General features: G+C 40.1%; 1 protein-coding gene across 1 annotated transcript in view; it reads right to left on the bottom strand.

Annotated features, from left to right (window-relative positions):
* Positions 1 to 19,106, bottom strand: part of MAST4 (microtubule associated serine/threonine kinase family member 4) — an 86,732-nt gene that overhangs the window by 5,273 nt on the left and 62,353 nt on the right. Inside the window, exons 15-23 of the mRNA XM_015425083.1 lie at positions 18,197 to 18,298; positions 13,222 to 13,344; positions 12,920 to 13,032; positions 11,068 to 11,195; positions 10,485 to 10,717; positions 7,569 to 7,769; positions 6,206 to 6,435; positions 2,359 to 2,481; positions 571 to 707 (exon numbers count right to left, since the gene is read on the bottom strand). Coding sequence (XP_015280569.1) covers positions 571 to 707; positions 2,359 to 2,481; positions 6,206 to 6,435; positions 7,569 to 7,769; positions 10,485 to 10,717; positions 11,068 to 11,195; positions 12,920 to 13,032; positions 13,222 to 13,344; positions 18,197 to 18,298 — 1,390 coding nt within the window. The remainder of the gene's footprint in view (positions 1 to 570; positions 708 to 2,358; positions 2,482 to 6,205; positions 6,436 to 7,568; positions 7,770 to 10,484; positions 10,718 to 11,067; positions 11,196 to 12,919; positions 13,033 to 13,221; positions 13,345 to 18,196; positions 18,299 to 19,106) is intronic.

Raw genomic sequence — 19,106 nt, 5'->3', positions numbered from 1 at the left:
AAAATGGTTTCCATTTATATAAAAACTAGAATTCCCTGCCCCCCAAAACCCACAAAAAACTAAATTCCTTACAGTGTCTATTGAATACATGCCATTACACTGTACTGAAATTACTAAACTGAAGGAAGTATTTGTTCACTGTAAAATTTTACAAGAATTTGGTACACCTTATAGGATTTACAATGAACATATCAGTCAAAACAGCACGCTTTGTAAGACATACAGAGAAGCGTTCCCTTGTTTTAGGAAATTTGTTTCTACATATTATCCAGTCTTGAAGATTTAGGATGAAGAAAGTAAAAGATTTACTTCAATCGAGCTGAAAGCACTTTTCAGACATACAAAATAGTATTTAAAAACTGAAGTAAATTGAAAGGGAGAGGGAAAAAAACTGGGATTTTCTTATTGGGAGTTCCCGTTCAGGAAATCGGCAGGAGGGCATTCTGGATCCACCCACAATGCCCCTTTGGCCCCTCTGTCTGTACCGGAGAACATTTAGTAACGTTTAAAAGATACAGAAGCATATTTTCACAAATATTAGAAACTTAGAATTTAGCAACTACTACTCACCTTTCCAAACTCTCCTTCTTTTTGGTTTTCTTACTGCGCCTGACCATTCGGCCCCTGTAACTATTTCTTCTGGCCGGTCCTGTTTTTATTGAGGTATTCTCAAAGGGGGTTGTTGTAATTGACACTTTATTACCACTCTGCCAAAATAAGAATGTTCCAAGTGTAAGTCATTACTGTTCCTACAACAGACTCCAATGCTGGCTTCTGCTTCTAGTTTGAATGGTCAGGAAAAACATTTCTCTTGTGTCAGTTTCACTAGCAGTCCTTAAGCCCAACCTCACTTAAGCCATCTGTTTTATTCCTATTCTTTGCTTATGGCTGCAGTCATAAAAACACTTTCCAGGGAGTAAGCTCCATTGAATTAATTCAGTTTGCAGTGACGCTCTGTACAAATGGGAGTTAGCACAACTTCACAAAGGTAATATGTCACAAGTCATATAATAGTAACATGAATTATGCATCTGAATTCACTAGGAAATGTATAAAAAGTAGACTTACTTTTTTTTAAAGGAAACTTGCCTCTGGTCTTATAATCTAAATATTCACCTGGATGTTGTAGCAGCAGCACCATTAGTATAATAATATTAATGTTCTTTCTGATTAAAAGAACAGAATATTAGAGTAGGAGCACATATTCTGAGAAATGGGATTTAGGACTAATATCTCCTCTTTCTCTCATGGATAAAAATTAAAGTGATTATCCTCTCAAGCGCATACGCAGGCACGTTCTTTTTCACCATCTGGTGGACAGATGCAGTATCTACAACAGTCACCTTAGCCTGTTCTGCAAAAGCCTGAAGGAAATTGTAAGCAAAGTTGTACATGGTGCCAAAAGCAGTAATAGACAGTTGCTGCACAATAACCAGCTCAGAAACTTTGAAAGAACATCTTGACTGCTCTGTTATAACATGCCTTCTGGTTGTGCTAATGAAGAAAAACAAAGTTACATCTAGCATGCAATGACGTCCGTTACGTGGAAAAGACAAGTGCAACTGAAAAGGACCAGCTGCTGAACATCCCCCTTAATACAGCAGTGACATTTGTCAGGTGTTATCAGAAACAGTGAATGGGGATGAAATATGGTTACACAGTTCAGAGGAGGGATAATTGCAAGGACTGCTTCGTTTTATATCATTACACTTGTGCTATTTTTCTCTTCATTGACTTGGGAATGCCTCTCTACTGCCGCTGCACGCCTGCATGCCCCATCTCTGCGAGGGGAGCATTCAGGCCTCAGTTTTATTATGTTTAAGTGGTTTTATTAATCCTTAGGCTTCTAGCTATTTTCCACTTGACTAGCCAAATGTACATGGCTCAGAACCACCAACAGATGCCCAGAGCGACCAAAGGAGAGTTGCAATAACAGAATTATTTATAGGTTACGAGAGCCTTCTGGTTTCAAAAGAGAGAAAAATATGAAAGACATATTTACAGTTTGAACCAAATATACACATACCTTTATGTTTTATCAGAAATTGGGGTCACCTGAAACTGATATTTATACATAACTTTTACACTAGGCAAGTTTAAGTTCATTATGATAATTGTTTCTGCCAACCAAGCACTTTGAGATGAAAAGCAGGAGTTAAGCATTACAACCCCAGAACAGGTCAAATGAACTTGAGGACATATGACTTCGGTCTACACACTACCACTGCAATCAAATTGATTATCTACCCTGAGCGAAACAGATGCAAGTCCAGACAGGCCCAATGTACCATCTCAATGACTCTCAAAAGAAAGAAGAAATTGGTGCTGGGAACAGAAGTTTTTTTTTAAAAAACGTACCTTTAACAACAGCTCTACAACTTCTGTGTGAACAAGGCCATGTATAGGCTCTCCATTGATATGAGTGATCAGATCATCAGCCTTCAGTCCAGCATGGTAAGCCGGACTTCCTTCTTCAACATTCTAGAGACCAAAGGAGAGGAAAATATCTTTGCACCACTCCTATATATTTTTTAATTATACCCGCAGAAAACACTATAATATCATCACATATTTCACAAGAATGACAAAGTACAGAAGGCTGGATTTCATCCCCCCCCCCTGTTCCCCCCCCCCCCTCAAACCATTTATGTTCTGGAGTAAGTACAAGAGATGTGAGTAACTTCAGTTAGTTTCATACGCTTCTTAATATCATCGAATGAGGAGCACTTGAAAAGTGACTTTCTTGATCGAACAAAGGTCGTCATTTTAAATGGGGAGCCAAATATTTTAAGATACGAGACACTTTAATTTTGAAACAACTGCTGTGGTTTTTAAAACATTTTGTTTATTTGCCGCCCTTGTATTAATACATTTTTGTCAAGACACTCAAACCAGTTTTTAATTTAAAATCATGAAAGAGAAAAACAAGAGGAGAAATTGACCGAGGAAAAATAGTCCTGTTTTTAATCTCTATATTTCAAACTACTTTAAATGAGTGTTTTTTTGGAGGGGTACATCTGTCTGGCAGTCTGCCAGACTATATCATGGGACATTACTGCATCGATTTAAAGTTAACTGAGTACAAAAGGGCAGCCCATGTTAGAAATTATTTAATGTGACTACAGTTAAAGTCCATAATACTAGTTTTTCGAATAACAGGCAAAAAATAAAGTTCAAGTTATATTGTGAAAAAAGAAGAAACAACATAAAACGAAATTGTGTGACTTTTTTTCCTTTCTGCATTACATTTTCATATAAATGAGTATGTTCAAATTGATGTAAGCAAATGTAAGAATCCAGATTGTGCAACAGAATCCTGACAACATTTAGTTATACCTCTGAAGATGCCAGTCACAGCTACTGGCGAAACGTCAGGTTCTACAACGCCAAGTATTTCCTGACTCCATTCAGTTTCTTGACAAATAGCTAGCAAAGCATCATGACTACAGTTAAGCACTAGTTTACCCAACAATGTTCCTGAAATTTCTGCTTCTAAATTTTATTTTTGTTGCACAGCTGAGCAGGGACTTAGTTCACTGACTCCAAAAGTGCTGTAGTGTTCTCCTGTCAATGCCCTGGTTAACCTCTGGAATGAGAAAATGACCTGGGCAATTGACACAATTGCTCCTAGAAGCCCTCTCTCAGGTCTAAGAGCCCAGGCAGCCCCTTGGTTTACTGAGGGGCTGTGGCAATGAAAGGGCTAGAGAGATGATCAGAGCACCAGTGGGGAATGACTCATGCTGAATCCCACAAGGAATGGGCTAGAGCTCATTTTTAAAGCCCATCCTGTGGCAGTGATGGTGGCAAAGAAGCAGTATTTCTCCGCCAACATTGCATCTGCACAATGAATTTTATGACAATTTTTGTTTTCAGCCCAAGGTAACTTATCAAACACTAGAGGCCAGATGATGCAAAAAACAAAACAAACAAACAAACACCCCAAACAAAATTGGTAGAGATGTAATAGAACCAAAGAATACTGGGAAATGATTTCTAGAACTATTTCTCAAGGAATAAGAGTTACATTCCTCACCTAAATGTTTCCTGTTGAATTATGTAGATTTTCTTCCTAAAGATACTCAAGAAATTGTTTAAATGCTATAGCCTCTACAAGATTAGTCTTTCTTAGATACTGGAAAAGGAATGCAATTCCAAATAAAAAGCAGCGGTTGGAGAAACAAAAGGAATACATACAGTTAAGTAAATTAACCTGTATGTTGCATGGTAAAAAGTTAGATAAGTTTGACTAGGATGGTGAATTGAACCTAATAACATCAATATGACTTGTTTATAGAATTGAAGATAAACTTGTAAAGCTTCGTATCCAGCTTTCTTTTTACTGAATAAAAAAATATTACTATGAATATAAAAAATCTCAGAGAGACCAAATATTGCTGTATCAGAAAGAGTTAAAGCATATCCTAACAGGACCTGAATCTTTCAGGAGAAAGCCAACTGCAACAGAATGGTCTCACAAACTCTATGGAAAACCAGTAAAGACTAGGCCTGCAAGACTGTTCCACAACATGGGATCAGTTATTTTAAAAAGCCATTGAATTAACTGAGATACAATAGGCCACATCACAGGCTGGGGGATCTAGTGAGAACAGTAAAGTGTTGTGAAGACTGCAATAAGTTGCAAACAGAACTGGAAGAAATGACTAATTCCGTGCTAGGTTCTATATAGTCAAGATTACTCTGAGCCCCACAGGACAGGGCAAAAAGGTTGTTTATGTCTTGGTAACACTGAACTTGGTAACACTGAACTTGACTGTTCCACAACATGGGATCAGTTATTTTAAAAAGCCATTGAATTAACTGAGATACAATAGGCCACATCACAGGGTGGGGGATCTAGTGAGAACAGTAAAGTGTTGCGAAGACTGCTATAAATTGCGAACAGAACTGGAAGAAATGACTAATTCCCTGCTAGGTTCTATATAGTCGAGATTACTCTGAGCCCCACAGGACAGGGCAAAAAGGTTATTTATGTCTTGGTAACACCAAGGCTGGACTGCTGTCCTGCACTGCATGCTGGGCCACCTTTGAAGATTGTTTGGAAGCTTCAACTGCTTCAAAATTGGCAGCCAGGGTGCTTACAATGACACTAGCTCCCACTGTGCTTCCAGGCCCAAATCAAACTGCTGGTGTTAACCTTTAAGGTCCTAACTTGCTTGAGTATGAGGTACCTGGTGGATCACCTCCATGTGTACAAACTACTTGAGCTCTGAAGCTGGCTGAGCAAGTCTTATGCCAGAAGTCTTGGAAGCTACTCCCGCTCTTTGGAACTTACTCCACCTGCACTGTGGGGTGTTTCCTTCTTCAGAGGCTTTCCAGCATCAGATGAAAACCTTTTTTTATTCCTGAAGGTCTTCTTCTGCTTGTAAATTTTTAATTACTATTTTTACCTAAATTGTATGGATCTTAATACTTAAAGTGTCTTTATTTTTAAATAGAAAAGTAGGATACAAATGTTATAATAAATAAATGTAATTAAACCAGTATGCTGTTGTGAATATTATACATTTCAATGAATTTATGCAAGGAAAGATTCCAAGAATTATGCCTCTATCACCATGTAGGGAAGTTGTATACACCTTCCCCCTTTTAAACCATAACTCTCAAGTTTTATTTTAAATCTACATTGATTTAGAAAGCTGATCAAAAATAAATTTAGCTGTAACACCTAATTTAGCTTACCAGAGTTACGTTGGTAGGTTATTTGCCTTACTGAAACATAAAATAAAATAGTATGATATAGCAAATAACTGAACACTGTAATCCTCTGACCCATGTTCCTACCCAGAGCCAAGAGCACATGTATATGACTGAAATATGGCCATTTAAGTAATATCTCATTGGCAAGGTGATTGACTGGTAGATTCACATGTAGGGAATGGGGATTAAGAGCCCTATAGTCACACTCAGTTTAACAATTATGCACCAACAGCAATGCTCAGGTCTGCAGAAAAAACAGAAACCCTGACATAGTCTGTCTCGTCCTAAATTGTCTGTTTTGGATGCTACAAAATAAACATTCTGTCCACCTGCACTGAGACACAAGTAACTAGCCAGAATACCATAATGTTAGATTCAGATGAGCATTTGTCTATCCAGAATCATACCTGACATAGTAAATGGAAAACATACCAATTTCAAACATTATTAACAAGAAAAGCAGGGGGGGCACCCCTTTTCCTCTTACCCAGACAATATGGTGAACTGTGTAGATGTCACTGTCACCTACATACACCCTGATTGCTCGGATAGTGAACCCATACTTCTTGCCAGATGTGTGAATTATGACTGGCTGGTGAGGACTTGCAGAAGCAGTTGAGGAATCACGGCTAGGAGAGGAATCCCTGGAGGATGATGGATCTGAAGACATGGAATGGGGGGACATGGGACTTCCCAAAGGAGACACACCAAATATATCTGGAACAAATATTCCAATATTTAGCGGCACGTTCTCATTTTGTGTACAAATGTTTAACACTGGCACCAACATACCGGTATGTTTGGCACCAGTATGTCAGAATCTAACTGAACATCAAGAAATACTCCCCTTCCACCCTGAATATTTTCCAAAATGCTTACAGCTGTCTTACTTAGTGTTACAAAAATTCCCAGTTTATGAATACTGTACATGTAGTTACATATTTTAATTATTACATTCTGCATTTCTAACTTTATGACATCTACAAATTGATACTTGGGGAGTTCTAAGTTTTGGACTTTTAAACATATGTTTTGACTGAAGAGGAGTATTCATGCAACAAAGATGTGTTTACACTGCTATTTTTGTCTTTTTAATACTTCGTGCAGTGCTGAGATTGTGTAACATAACAATAGCTACACAAGGACCTTTTTCAATCACCACACAAAGAAAAAGATTTAATAAGTTGTTCAGATTTAAGAGAAAAAGGGCAGCAGACACTTATGATGTGGCTACTCTCAAAGTACAAAATTATGCATCTGTGTGTAAAATTCTGCCATCAGGAATAGCTCCACTCTAGGACCTTTTCAGAACAGATACATGTGAGATCTGCACACTGAACATTCCTGTGCTCTAAGCATTTGAGGAAGCTCAAGTTTTCCTTTGTATTTCAAGGCTGAAGGAATTACCCAAAGGTCTGACATGTGAGAGCTTCCTATTATTCTCTACAGATACTGTGCATGAGCAAAGGAAGTACTCTCCTGCTGCACGTACAGATCATTTTCTTGCTTACAGAAAAACGGTTTTAAAAAGGCAAAACGCCAAGCCCCATGTGTGTGTGCCAAGCTCCATGCATGTACTGGAGCCACCAGGTCACGTTCAAAGACTGAATGACTTACAAAAGCTAAGGAAGTTTTTTTTCCTGTTCTGCAACAGTGTGACAAGAACATTAAACAGGTCCCCCAGATTATGGTCTGTTTTATTACTAAAGACTTAGAGTAAATGACAAGGAAAACAATGAAATCTGTATCTGAGACAATTGTTGGTGCAAGAAAACTTGTACTGAGGACACACTGCAAAAAGAAAAGGATAACACAAGTATCAATTTCATAGTTATAATCATAATCTCTACCTCCTGGGATCATGAGGGATAGAGCACTGGCAGAGAGGGACTTTGTGACTTTTCCAGAGATTTTCTTTTTCTCTGTAGTTTCTAATCGCTGACGAGCCATACGAGACGCTGATTCACTGGATGGCTTTGAGGAATTATCTGTGCTGTCCACACTCTCACCTCTTCCATTTATCTGATCCAAGTGCTCTGAAAAGCTGCCAACTACACAAAACAAAAGAAATGAACAAAATTAAGGAACAAGAGAACCAAGAGTTAGGGGGACCCCTTTTCTGATAACAAAGTCATACATACATTCAGTAAAATGTTAGGGCTGCTGCTGATATAATTATTAACCATGTTTAGGGATCCTGAGTGAGCTGCAAGATTGCACTCCCTCTGCTATTGTACACTGGTAGTCCTAGATAGTTCTTGATTTGATATCTTAGTTCCATCTTGGTCGGTAACTGACAGTAAAACTGCACATTCTTAACCCAGATTAGCACCTTAAACAAGATGCAACAATGAACCAGGATCTTATTTATTAGTCTGCTTTTATTGTCACTGGGACTCAAGGTGGATTAAAAGTACAATAGAACTATTCAGTCACTAAGTAAGACAATTACAAATTATGGTAGCATTTAAAGGTAACAATATTTGAATCTAACAGCAAAGATTCCTTGTAAGACAAAGCTATTCAGTCAATCAGCAAGGGGTTTACATAATATGATAAATTTGAATGAAACGGCAAAGATTTTGAGTAAAAGAGAAAATTAGAGACCAGGCGATACTTGGCCCACATCATTCTTCTCTAGCAAGGGGTTTTAAAGTAATGGATGGATGATGGCTTGTTTTAGGGTACAAGGAAAGATGCCCTGGGTCAATAATTAATTTATAATGGACATCAAGTACTAATTGCTGTGATCTGTACATGGTTTAAGTATCCAGACCGGGCAAGAATGGGCAATCATATATAGATTCCTCAATGTTACAAACTCCTGACTTTTTGTAAAGACCTTCGATGAGCTCACAGAAGCACATGCCATTTAAGGTTATATTGCATCACAGGTCTATAGTCTTTAAACCTGCACAGTTACTCTCCCACTTGTGAATACAAACATGGTTTTGTACAACAGTGATAAACCATCATGACAATGTACATATGTAAAGAATTTGTTCATGTAAGCTATGGTTGCCACCTCCGGGTTGGGAAATACCTGGCGATTTCGGGGGGGGTGGAGCCTGGGGAGGGTGGGGTTTTGGGGAAGGGACCTCAAGCATGGTCCAATGCCATAGAGTCCACCCTCCAAAGCAGCCATTTTATCCAGGGGAGCGGCTCTCTGTCATCTGGAAACCAGCTGTAATTCTGAGAGATCTCCAGCTACTACCTGGAGCCTGGCAACCCTAATGTAAGTACAGAACCAAGTCCCACCTGTGATATGGAGCTATTTCATTTTAATATGATCTGAGTACAGGGAAGTACAAGGGTAATACAATAAACTCCCCAAGATCATATACAATTCCTACACAAGTGGGAATCACTGAGTGGTTCTAAATGCTTAAACTGTGATTAACTGATACACCTGCACAGGCTTTTATACAACTTTACAGAATGGGAAAGGAAGATGCTAACAATTAAGACATATCTTGTGTCATAAGCAGTGTTCCCTCTAAGCTGAGTTAGTGTGAGCTAGCTCACAGTTTTTTAGCCTCCAGCTCACACATTTTTGTCTTAGCTCAGGAAGGACAGCTCCAGAGCAAACTAATTTGTGCAGTAGCCAAATTGCTGACTCAGAACTTTAATGCCAGTAGCTCACAAAGTAGAATTTTTGCTCACAAGACTCCACAGCTTAGAGGGAACACTCATAAGACATGAAACTGTTCAAAAAAATCAGCAATGATATATCACTATTTCACATGAAGTCTCTGTTTTTCCCCAAGCTTGCTGATGGAAATAGTTATTTACACTCTGCTTTTTTTTGGGGGGGGGGAGCTGTGGTGGCTCAAGTAGTTAAGACACTGAACTGCAGGCTGTGGAAGGTCAGTTCGAGACCCAAGTGTGCCGCATGACGGAGTGAGCTCCCGTCTCTAGTTTCAGCTCCTGCCAACCAAGCAGTTCGAAAGCAAGAAATTGCAAGTAGATAAATAGGTACCACTTCGGTGGGAAGGTAACAGCGTTCCGTGCGCCTTGGTGTTTAGTCATGCCGGCCACATGACCACGGAAACGTCTTCGGACAGCGCTGGCTCTTCGGTTTTGAAACAGAGATGAGCACCGCAACCCTAGAGTCAGACTCGACTGGCTTTCGAGCAAGGGAACCTTTACCTTTTTACTGGGGGGGGGCTCTTCAAAAGAGTCAGAGAGATCTTGTCAGCACAAATTTGGTCAACTATCTTGAGAAATAATTTGTAGTGCGTGTTTGTTTTACATAAAATTTGGCAAGGATTTATATGTTGCTGGTTTTATATCTATGATGATGTTGACTAACATCAATTGTTTATCTGCATAAACCATACTTATTTGGGTTTTGTTGATTGTAAACTTGACTCATGGTTACAATAAATAAATGAAAATGCAATAGAAATATTTGTAGCAAGTGTTTCATACAGTATGACTCTGGTTTAGGAAAAAAAATGAAATAAGGAGAAAGGACAAGCTGTGCATTCTCCACAATGGAAATCAGCTCTAAGGAGCACTGGCAAATCTACAGAAGAACTGAACCTACTGTTATGCATCCTGAAGTCCCTGCTCAGAGCACACTGGCTTCAAACACAGTACCCTCACAGAAGAGTAGCTTGGTTTACTGAAACTCAAAAATTTTGATCTCAGAATTTGGAAAGGGAAAAAAAAATTATCTCACCCAGAGCTGACATTTTATTTGAGCAAATCTAGATGAATCTGTCATTTTGAGTGTAGAATGTACTTCATTGTTTGCATCCTACCTGACAACGTGGAGCTACTGATAGTGCTTGCTGGAGTTGTTACTTCCACTTCATCCTGAACTGAGTCCTCATTAACAAATGGGGTCTTTTCTTGTTCTTTACGGGATCTGACAGAACGCAGGGATTCATCTTGATCTCCTTCAGCTGACACGGCCAATTTTGGAAGCAATCCAGAGCTGTGACGTTGCCTGGAACTTTCAGTATCAGAGGAGACAGATGTAGACAGCTGTTGCCTGCATTTCAAATGACATTTGCATAACATAATTAATCAGGTGTACACAAACTCAAACCAGCAGCACATAAAGGTTCACAGATACCACAGCAAACAGATGAATTTGTCAAATACTCCAGGACGGCCAGTGCTTTTACAATAATTTCTGTGCTATGAAAGAACCAGAATGGTACAGTGAATAGAGTGTAGGATTGGGACAGGTACAAATTTCAGCTCATGAAACTCAGTGAGCAGCCTTTGACTTGTCATTTCTCTCTTAGCCTCATCTGTTGCACAGGCCTGTTGAGAAGACAGTATGTCATAGCCCCACGTATGCCTTGGGTAGGATACAACTATGAAATTAATACTTACATTTCAGAATATTCTGAACTCCAGCTTAAAGATTCTGCAGATGTTAGAGTCACATTTTTGGCTCTGTCTGCTGCATCTTCCTTGTCTTCAGTTTGATTTCGATTTATTCGATCTATATTGCTAAAAACCTGTGCAAATAGGCAAAAGCATGGAAGAAAAATTGATGGCTAACTGTTGTTTGAATCTAAAGGACTTCAGAAAAATACTTGTCACGCAGAGCTCTGCATGCCCTAAATACTTATAGGCAAGTATCCTGGAGTTTTAAAGGCCTTCAGCAGATGATGAATGAATTTTCAGCTCTCCTCTTAAAATGATTTTCAATTCTGCTCTCCGTGGTCTCTCAGCTAAGCAACAGGACAGCAAATGGCATTTTTTCTGTCATAAATTCATCTCATTTTGTCCTGCCCTTTTGACTATAGGATCTACGGGTCCTGCAAACTCCATCTACTGATGCTTCAGGGTATATCACAGAATCTCTGCACATCTCGCATTGCTTCTTAACCATAAAGTCATTGAAAACGAAAAGCAAATCCCAGTGAGTCATTTAATAGCTATCAGTCAGGGGTGCAAAGAAAGACAGAAAAAAAAGTGAACTGAAATTGACCGTGAAGATGAGAATAAATTACTTGGCTAAAAAGATTTAGGAGGGGGAAAAAACAAACAACTGCTCATAAAAATCCAATTGTTTATCTAACAACCTGCATATTGAGCTTGTCAGCAATGAAGAAAAAGTCAAAGTCAAACTATGAGGTAGCAGGCTACTCTTTCAGTATTAATATCTATCTCGCAAATACACAGAAGTCGCCTGCAAAGAGAAGATTTTAATGTTCCTCACTGATGGGGAATGGAATTCTTGCTGCCAAGTCATGATAAAGGTTTCAGCTCACTACATGGAGAGCAAGACCTTGCATTGCCTTCCCCACCTCTTCATTCTTATGTCTTTACAGAAGAATGGGGGATTAAGGATTACTATAGACAAGAAAACATATAAACATGGAGAAGGGGAATATAAATGTCTGCTTTAAAAATACTTTCATCTGAATCATATTCTACAAAGAATGTTTACATACACACACATAATGATGCTATATAGTCACACTCCTTGATTTTATTTACACTTAGAGCTGTTAGTCCACAAAAACTCAGAGTAATGCAGCTATATGAAAAAATACATTTTGCTAGCATTTTTTAAAGACTCTCTATAATGCATTTAGCACTCCTTTTTTAGTTAACCTACTTTGGAAAAAAATTACTTTAATCAATATACATTAAGCTACCTACATGTTTTGCACCTTTATACACTAAGTACTGTAGTAAACTTACTTCTGCTTAGCTCTATTGCATGCTACGCTAACTAACTTATTTTCCTCACTACATCTAGGCTCTTTACTTCATTATGACTTTCTCACTTTCAAAATCTAAAATAAAGGTTTGATTCCTCCCAAATTTGTACTGAAGCTTTTGTTTCTTCCAAAATGAATGGGAGAGAAGGAACCCTTGATCACAGTATAAAAACATTTTAGTATTTGTTCTAAGGAACTAAACTGCATAAATGCTGTTTGAGAGTGCCCCCCCCGGGGGGGGGGAAGTATACTCTGGATATTTTCCCAAGCAACCCTCAGGAAGCTGAATGAATATTGCAACATGTTGACAAGAAATGACCCTTAAAGAAAGATACAAAAAATACAAAAGAACTTTACATTTCTGTTGCCATTCAAGTTCTACGTGTATATGTGAAAAGCTGCCCTCAATAATTAGTCCCTATAATGTTTTTGTTCTTGCTCCATCTCATTTACTGCAAAGTATAGGAGAGCTGGACCATATACTATATGCAAAAGTAAACATTCCTTACTTTTGAAAATCTATGTGAACATGAGGAAAACTGCCTAATCTCCAAATTAAAGTCTTCATCATTGGTGTCATCTTCTTCTTCTGTTTCCATATGGTGGTACTTCTCAGACCGAGCTACAAAACACATAAAATATTTGTCTAAATTTATGATAGCTTGAAAACCTGATATATAATCCCCCCTCCCCCAAATACTGACAAAGAAATACAACCAGGACCAACGACCTAAAAAAACAAACAAATCTTCCTAGGGCAGTAAAAAAAATATAAAGGTATCTTAAAAGTACTATATAAGACTACACATACTGTCAAAGTAACTTGTGTCGTCCTCAGACTCCAGCTGTGGAATGAACTCTGCTTTCTGTCTCAGCAAACTGTTCCAGTCTAAGTTTAGGAAGAACTGATGTTGTTTCACTTCATATGCACCACCTGAAGAAGCAAGAGGAAACCATTTGGATTATTTCAGCAAAAAAGTCTTCAATTAAATTCAATTAAAAAAGAAATTGCCCCGACTGGTATAGCAGAAAGGTACAGTCTGTGAATGACAGCACTAAGTTGTAGAGATTTCAGATTTACATTATGCCATTGTTTCAATTATAGAGAGATCTACTATTTTGATATACTTTGTGAGAAAATGTGTGATGCTGCTATACTTGTACTTTGGCTTTTTTATTATTAATGACTGTCATGATTCCCACTTTGCTGGCTCTGGAGTCCAACTAGGAGTCCCTGAGCCTGCACTGCGGGGAGGGCGGGGTATAAATGCGATAAATAAATAAATAAGCCTCTGAGGAGCAAGAGACATGGCCTGGAGGAGAGCAGGAAACTTTGTAAGACCCTTGCAGGGAAGATGTCCCTGGTTCATCGGCTCCAGAACTGGTCCCTGAAGAACCTGCAGTAGCTGCCCCTGAAGAGCCTGCAGAAGGAACTCCTCCACCAGAACTTTCCTCTGTCCCCCAGGTCCTGGGGCAACTAAGCACCAACCCCAAGCCCACCAGAATCTGCCTCCACCCATCAGCTCACAGTTGTTCCTTGTTGTCCCTTGCTATTTTTTGCTGTGTGCTGTACTGTTTGTTGTTGAATGTATCAATTGACCCACATAACAAGTGGTGAAAACACAGTCTTTCCCTAGTCTTGAAGCCTGTAGATTTAAAAAGAAGACAAACTACAAAGAATCCTCTTTCTCTCCCCTTTACATTTTATTTGATACCTGCGTAAGAGACACAGGGCCTGGGCCAACTAGAGCTGCTGAAGGGCATGGAGGGCATAGAAGCCATGTGGCTGAGAGACATTTTTGGACTTCTGATACTAAAATTGTACTTCTGAAACAGAAAGTCTGAAAAGCGCATTGGAGTATTTATATACTTAATGCCTTTTTATTCCATCCTTCCTCTAAGGAGCTCAATACATGATTCTCCCCTCCTTCCTTTTATATCACATTCTATCCTGTGAGGTAGGCAGAGAGAGAATGACTGGTGGCAGGTCACCTAGTGAGTTTCACAGTGAACAGAAATCTGGACCTGGGACTCTCCATACTCTATTACATCACAATGGTATTTCCATTTTAATCAAGCAGTACAGAACTTGTCCTTTGTTTTAGGCAACTTTTGTTCTTTTTTACACAAAATATTTCTTCATTTTAGGGTTTTTAATGGGCTTTGAGTTGCAGGCATTTTCTTGTGGTTTTACTGTACAGTTTTAACTCAGGATTGTGATCCACCAGGGAAAGTCAAGGTATCTATGTTTGAATAAACAAATAAATAAATAATGTTATGTTTTCCTAGAGAAAGATCTCATGGATTAACATGTAAAGAACAAAAAAGTGGCTGGGGCAAATAAAGGATTTGAAGCACTTCTTACCTACAGCTTTGGACATGTTCAAAAGTGGAGCAAGAAGAGAAGAAGAGAAGAGATTGGATTTATACCCCACCCTTCACTACCCAAAGGTGTCTCAGAGTGGCTTACAAACTCTTTTCCCTTCCCCTCCCCACAACAGACACCCTGTGAGGTGGGTGGGACTGAGAGAACTCTGACACAAACTGCTCTTTTTCAAGGACAGCTGTGCCAGAGCTTGTGACTGACCCAAGGTCACATCAGCAGGTGCAAGTGGAGGAGTGGGGAATCGAACCCGGTTCTCCCAGATTAGAGTCCACACACTTAACCACTACACCAAACTGGCTCTCTTGCTGGGGGAATTTGTTGAGAAATGACATTTGTTAACAGATACATTTGCTGAATGGGTATGGACATACAAAAGTTCATATGATTTATGTATAATTTGTAACTATGTATTTTCAAATGATATCATAAAGATAATCAAATATCTGTAACCTTACATCTAAACTGTGTGGACAAACTTCCATTTGTCCAAACAGCCAATTATGCTTCTTGGTAAGTGGAAAAATTACAGTCTACTTCTGAACCATCTTAAAAAAAAATACAGCAAAAGATCAAATTTCTTTGACCTATGGAGCCCCAAGTTTATTTTGAAGCATAACAGACTCTCAAGCAATAGAGTTAATTCCTTCAGTAATATTCTCAGCGGATATAATTTGGAATGGACACTGACAAACTGCCAACAATGGTTATCTATTCAGGGCAATCATTCACAGAGAATACAACATACAACGATATCCTGAATAGGGCCCTGAAAGAAAATCTTCCTTCTATAATTTATATTGGATTGCATTCATGGCAGTGAAGCCTCTGACACTGATTTGCTAAATTGGTATGATAACACAGAATATCAAGAATATCCCAGTGGCCCATAAAACAAAGCTGTCAGTGTTTACAACTCAATTTAAACAAGGGAAGGAAAACTGGTCTGTTTGGTTGGGATCAGAACTTCACATGAACTACCGTGTTTCCCAGAAAATAAGACACTGTCTTATATTTATTTTTTCTCAAGAAGACACGCTAGGGCTTATACCACAAATGCATAGAAATCCTGCTAGGGCTTATTTTTGGGGTAGGTCTTATTTTCGTGGAAACAGGGTATAAGGACAGAACACCCTTTGTGAAGAGTCTGAGGACTGGGGAAAAGTCCTGTGAGGTAAGAAAATTAACCAGTAGGGAGCTCAGAGGCAAGGGATCTGATGAAAACACACACACACACACACAAAATAGGTAATGGAATGGGGGAAAGCTGCTGGGGGGGGCAGAAAGGTAATTGACAGAGGAGCTAATGAAACACAGGGCTTTTGAGGAAATTTGAAAATTCTTAAGATAGCAGGTAAACACCTGTATTAGTAGGGGTGGGAGGAGAACTATTAGGAACAGTGGTGAAGAGACAGGTTGGATAAATGAAATGGAAGTCAAGGAAGCTTTAAAAATTAGGTACATGAAGGTTGTAAAAAAATGTGGTTTAATTTCTGTTTTCAAGCTTTTATTTCTCCCCATGCTCATTATTGCATTCATTCATTTTTTCCCATTTCTCTCTGAATAAGAAACACAGTTAAGCATTCAGTTTATTTTTTCATCAAATTTTCAAGGATTGTGCCCATTCACTCCAGGGAGACTCCCTGCCAAAAAGCAGACATACAGAAAGAGACCCAGCTTTACAGGCAATTAAAGGCAAGGTATGCTTCCCTCTATGTTCTAAATAATCTGACCATTTTCTCAGGGATACTACTTTCACCCATGGGATTAGGGTTGCCAGACCCACTGGTGGAGGCGGGGATCCCCAGCTGCCAATCAGTTGGCCAGCGGGGGGAGTTACCAGGAGAAAGGAGGTGGCCTAGGCCTCATCACCCAGATCACACAGGAAGTGATGTCATCAGCAACATTCAGGCAAATTTGCGGATGATACAAAGTTGTTCAGGGTGGTGAAAACCAGTGAGGATTGTGAGGCACTCCAAAGGGATCTGTCAAGGATCGGCGAGTGGGCATCAACATGGCAAATGGGGTTCAATGTGGTCAAGTGCAAGGTGATGCACATTGGAGCCAAAAGTCCCAAATATAAATACACATTGATGGGGTCTGAACTGGCAGAGACTGATCAAGAGAGAGATCTTGGGAGTTGTAGTAGATAACTCACTGAAAATGTCGAGACAGTGTGTGACTGCAATAAAGAAGGCCCCGTTCATACGAGCCCATTTGGGACGGGAGTGGGACGGAACAGGGGCGGAGCAAATGGACGCGATCCCACCTCAACATCTGGGGAGCGTGCCGTCTCCGTCCCTGATCCAGTCCAAATGGCGATGCCCCGCTGCAAAAACGAACCACCTATCTAGGTGGTTGCAGCCGTCCGGAGCGCCCCAAGCTGGCCGTGGGATCGAGAGCGGTCGGGTTAGAACGGATAAAAGGAAGTACTTCTTCACCCAAAGAGTGATTAACACATGGAATTCACTGCCACAGGAAGTGGTGGCGGCTACAAGCATGGACGGCTTCAAAAGGGAATTAGATAAGCATATGGAGCAGAGGTCCATCAGTGGCTATTAGCCACAAGGTATAGATAGGGGCTCTGGGGCAAGTGATGCTCTGTCTTCTTGGTGATTGGGGGGGGTCAACAGTGGGAGGGCTTCTAATGTCCTGGCCCCACTGGTGGACCTCCTGATGGCACTGGTATTTCTGGCCACTGTGTGACACAGAGTGTTGGACTGGATGGGCCTTTGGCCTGATCCAACATTGGCGACTCTTATGTTCTTAAATTCTCTATGGCAGAAGCCGGTTTTACCATAGAGTTATTCCCCAATACCAGAGCGTCACCCAGACATCACTGGTGTGATGACATCGCTTCCTGTGCTACACCGGCAACAAGGCCTATGCCTTTCTCTTTCTCCTCGTAAGTCCTCCCGTCCAAGCGACAAGCGCAACTTGGGGCAGGCCGGGAACGTGAGTGGCAAGGAATGGGGGTGGGGAGCCTGGCTGAGGCCACCTCTTTATTGGGGACAGAGTCGTGGGGCACTTGAAGGGGCCTTTGATGTAAGTTGGGGGCGGCGGCCCCCAAATGCCTCACTGTAGCTACGGGCCTGGGCTCTAGCATCTTCCCCTACAACAGATATTCCTGAAGAATAACTCTGCTGTTTATTAAAAGCTGGTAAGAGTATATGAAAGCATGTTAACTGGAATTTGGTTAAATGGCAGCTTTGTGACAATGCTCCCCGTTGTGAGCAGAACACAACAGACTAGAGGATGTTCCTGTTGTACTGATCTTCAAATTTCGCTGAAGGCATTTCACATACAGAAACAAAAATAGGCAAACAAAAGGCAGATCAAGCCAAATAAATAACTGTTTCCAGTTTTTCAGACAAAAATTAATGTACAAGCCATGCAATCTAACCTGTTCCCAGCCTCTCCAAGGGGTTTTGTCTTAGAAGCAATGCAATCAGTTCCTGGGCATCTGGAGGCGGAGCTTCATCTTTTTCTGGCCAGTTGATCTCATCTAGTAAAAAGGCACCCAATTTTGAACATGTTAAATATATTTTACTAATACTAATTAATTACATTTATATTATACTTGTCATCACATCACATCACAGAGTCCATGAAAACATTCAGGATTCCCAGATTTTTCCATTCAGGCACTGACCAGTCATACTTCACTTCGGCCAAGTTAGCATGTGCCTTCTAACAAACTGCTACTACTGCTGCTGCACATTTACTGTTCCAAGCACTTCACACACATAATGACAAATTGCATATGAAATAGGCTATTATTATCATCATTCGCTTATTAGTTATGAGGGACTGTCTCGCATTAGGCCACCTAGCAAATTTGTGGCAGAGTTGAGATATGAACTGGGACCTCGCAAATCACAGTTCATTTTCATTCTCTTAGCTACTATACTACATCAGCTTTTGAACATGCAACATCAACTTTTCCAGTGTATTTTGGTTTCCTTGTCCACCATTTCTTTCACAGTGCATAATGAAACACTTCAAGTGGACTGTTACAAAATGGACACTTAGGGTGGTGATAGGAGGAGAGATGTCAACTAGACACCCAGTAATATGTGAGATAGGGGGCAATTCTCTCTCCAATGTTGTTTAATATCTACATGCACCCCTTCGCCCAGCTGGCTCGGAGTTTCGGGCTTGGGTGTCACCAATATGCTGATGACATCCAGCTATACCTGTTGATGGGCAGCCACTCAGACTCCGCCCCAAAAATCTAGCCGAGGGGCTGGAGGCTGTGGTGGGATGGTTGAAGTAAAGCCAATTGAAGCTGAATCTGGCTAAGATGGAGGTTC

This window comes from Gekko japonicus, unplaced genomic scaffold (assembly GCF_001447785.1).
Source record: "Gekko japonicus isolate JY-2015 unplaced genomic scaffold, Gekko_japonicus_V1.1 scaffold3093, whole genome shotgun sequence".
In the NCBI taxonomy this organism is placed as follows: Eukaryota; Metazoa; Chordata; class Lepidosauria; order Squamata; family Gekkonidae; genus Gekko; species Gekko japonicus.
Note: the sequence above shows the minus strand (reverse complement) of the source record. Positions and strands in the feature narration are given on the sequence as shown.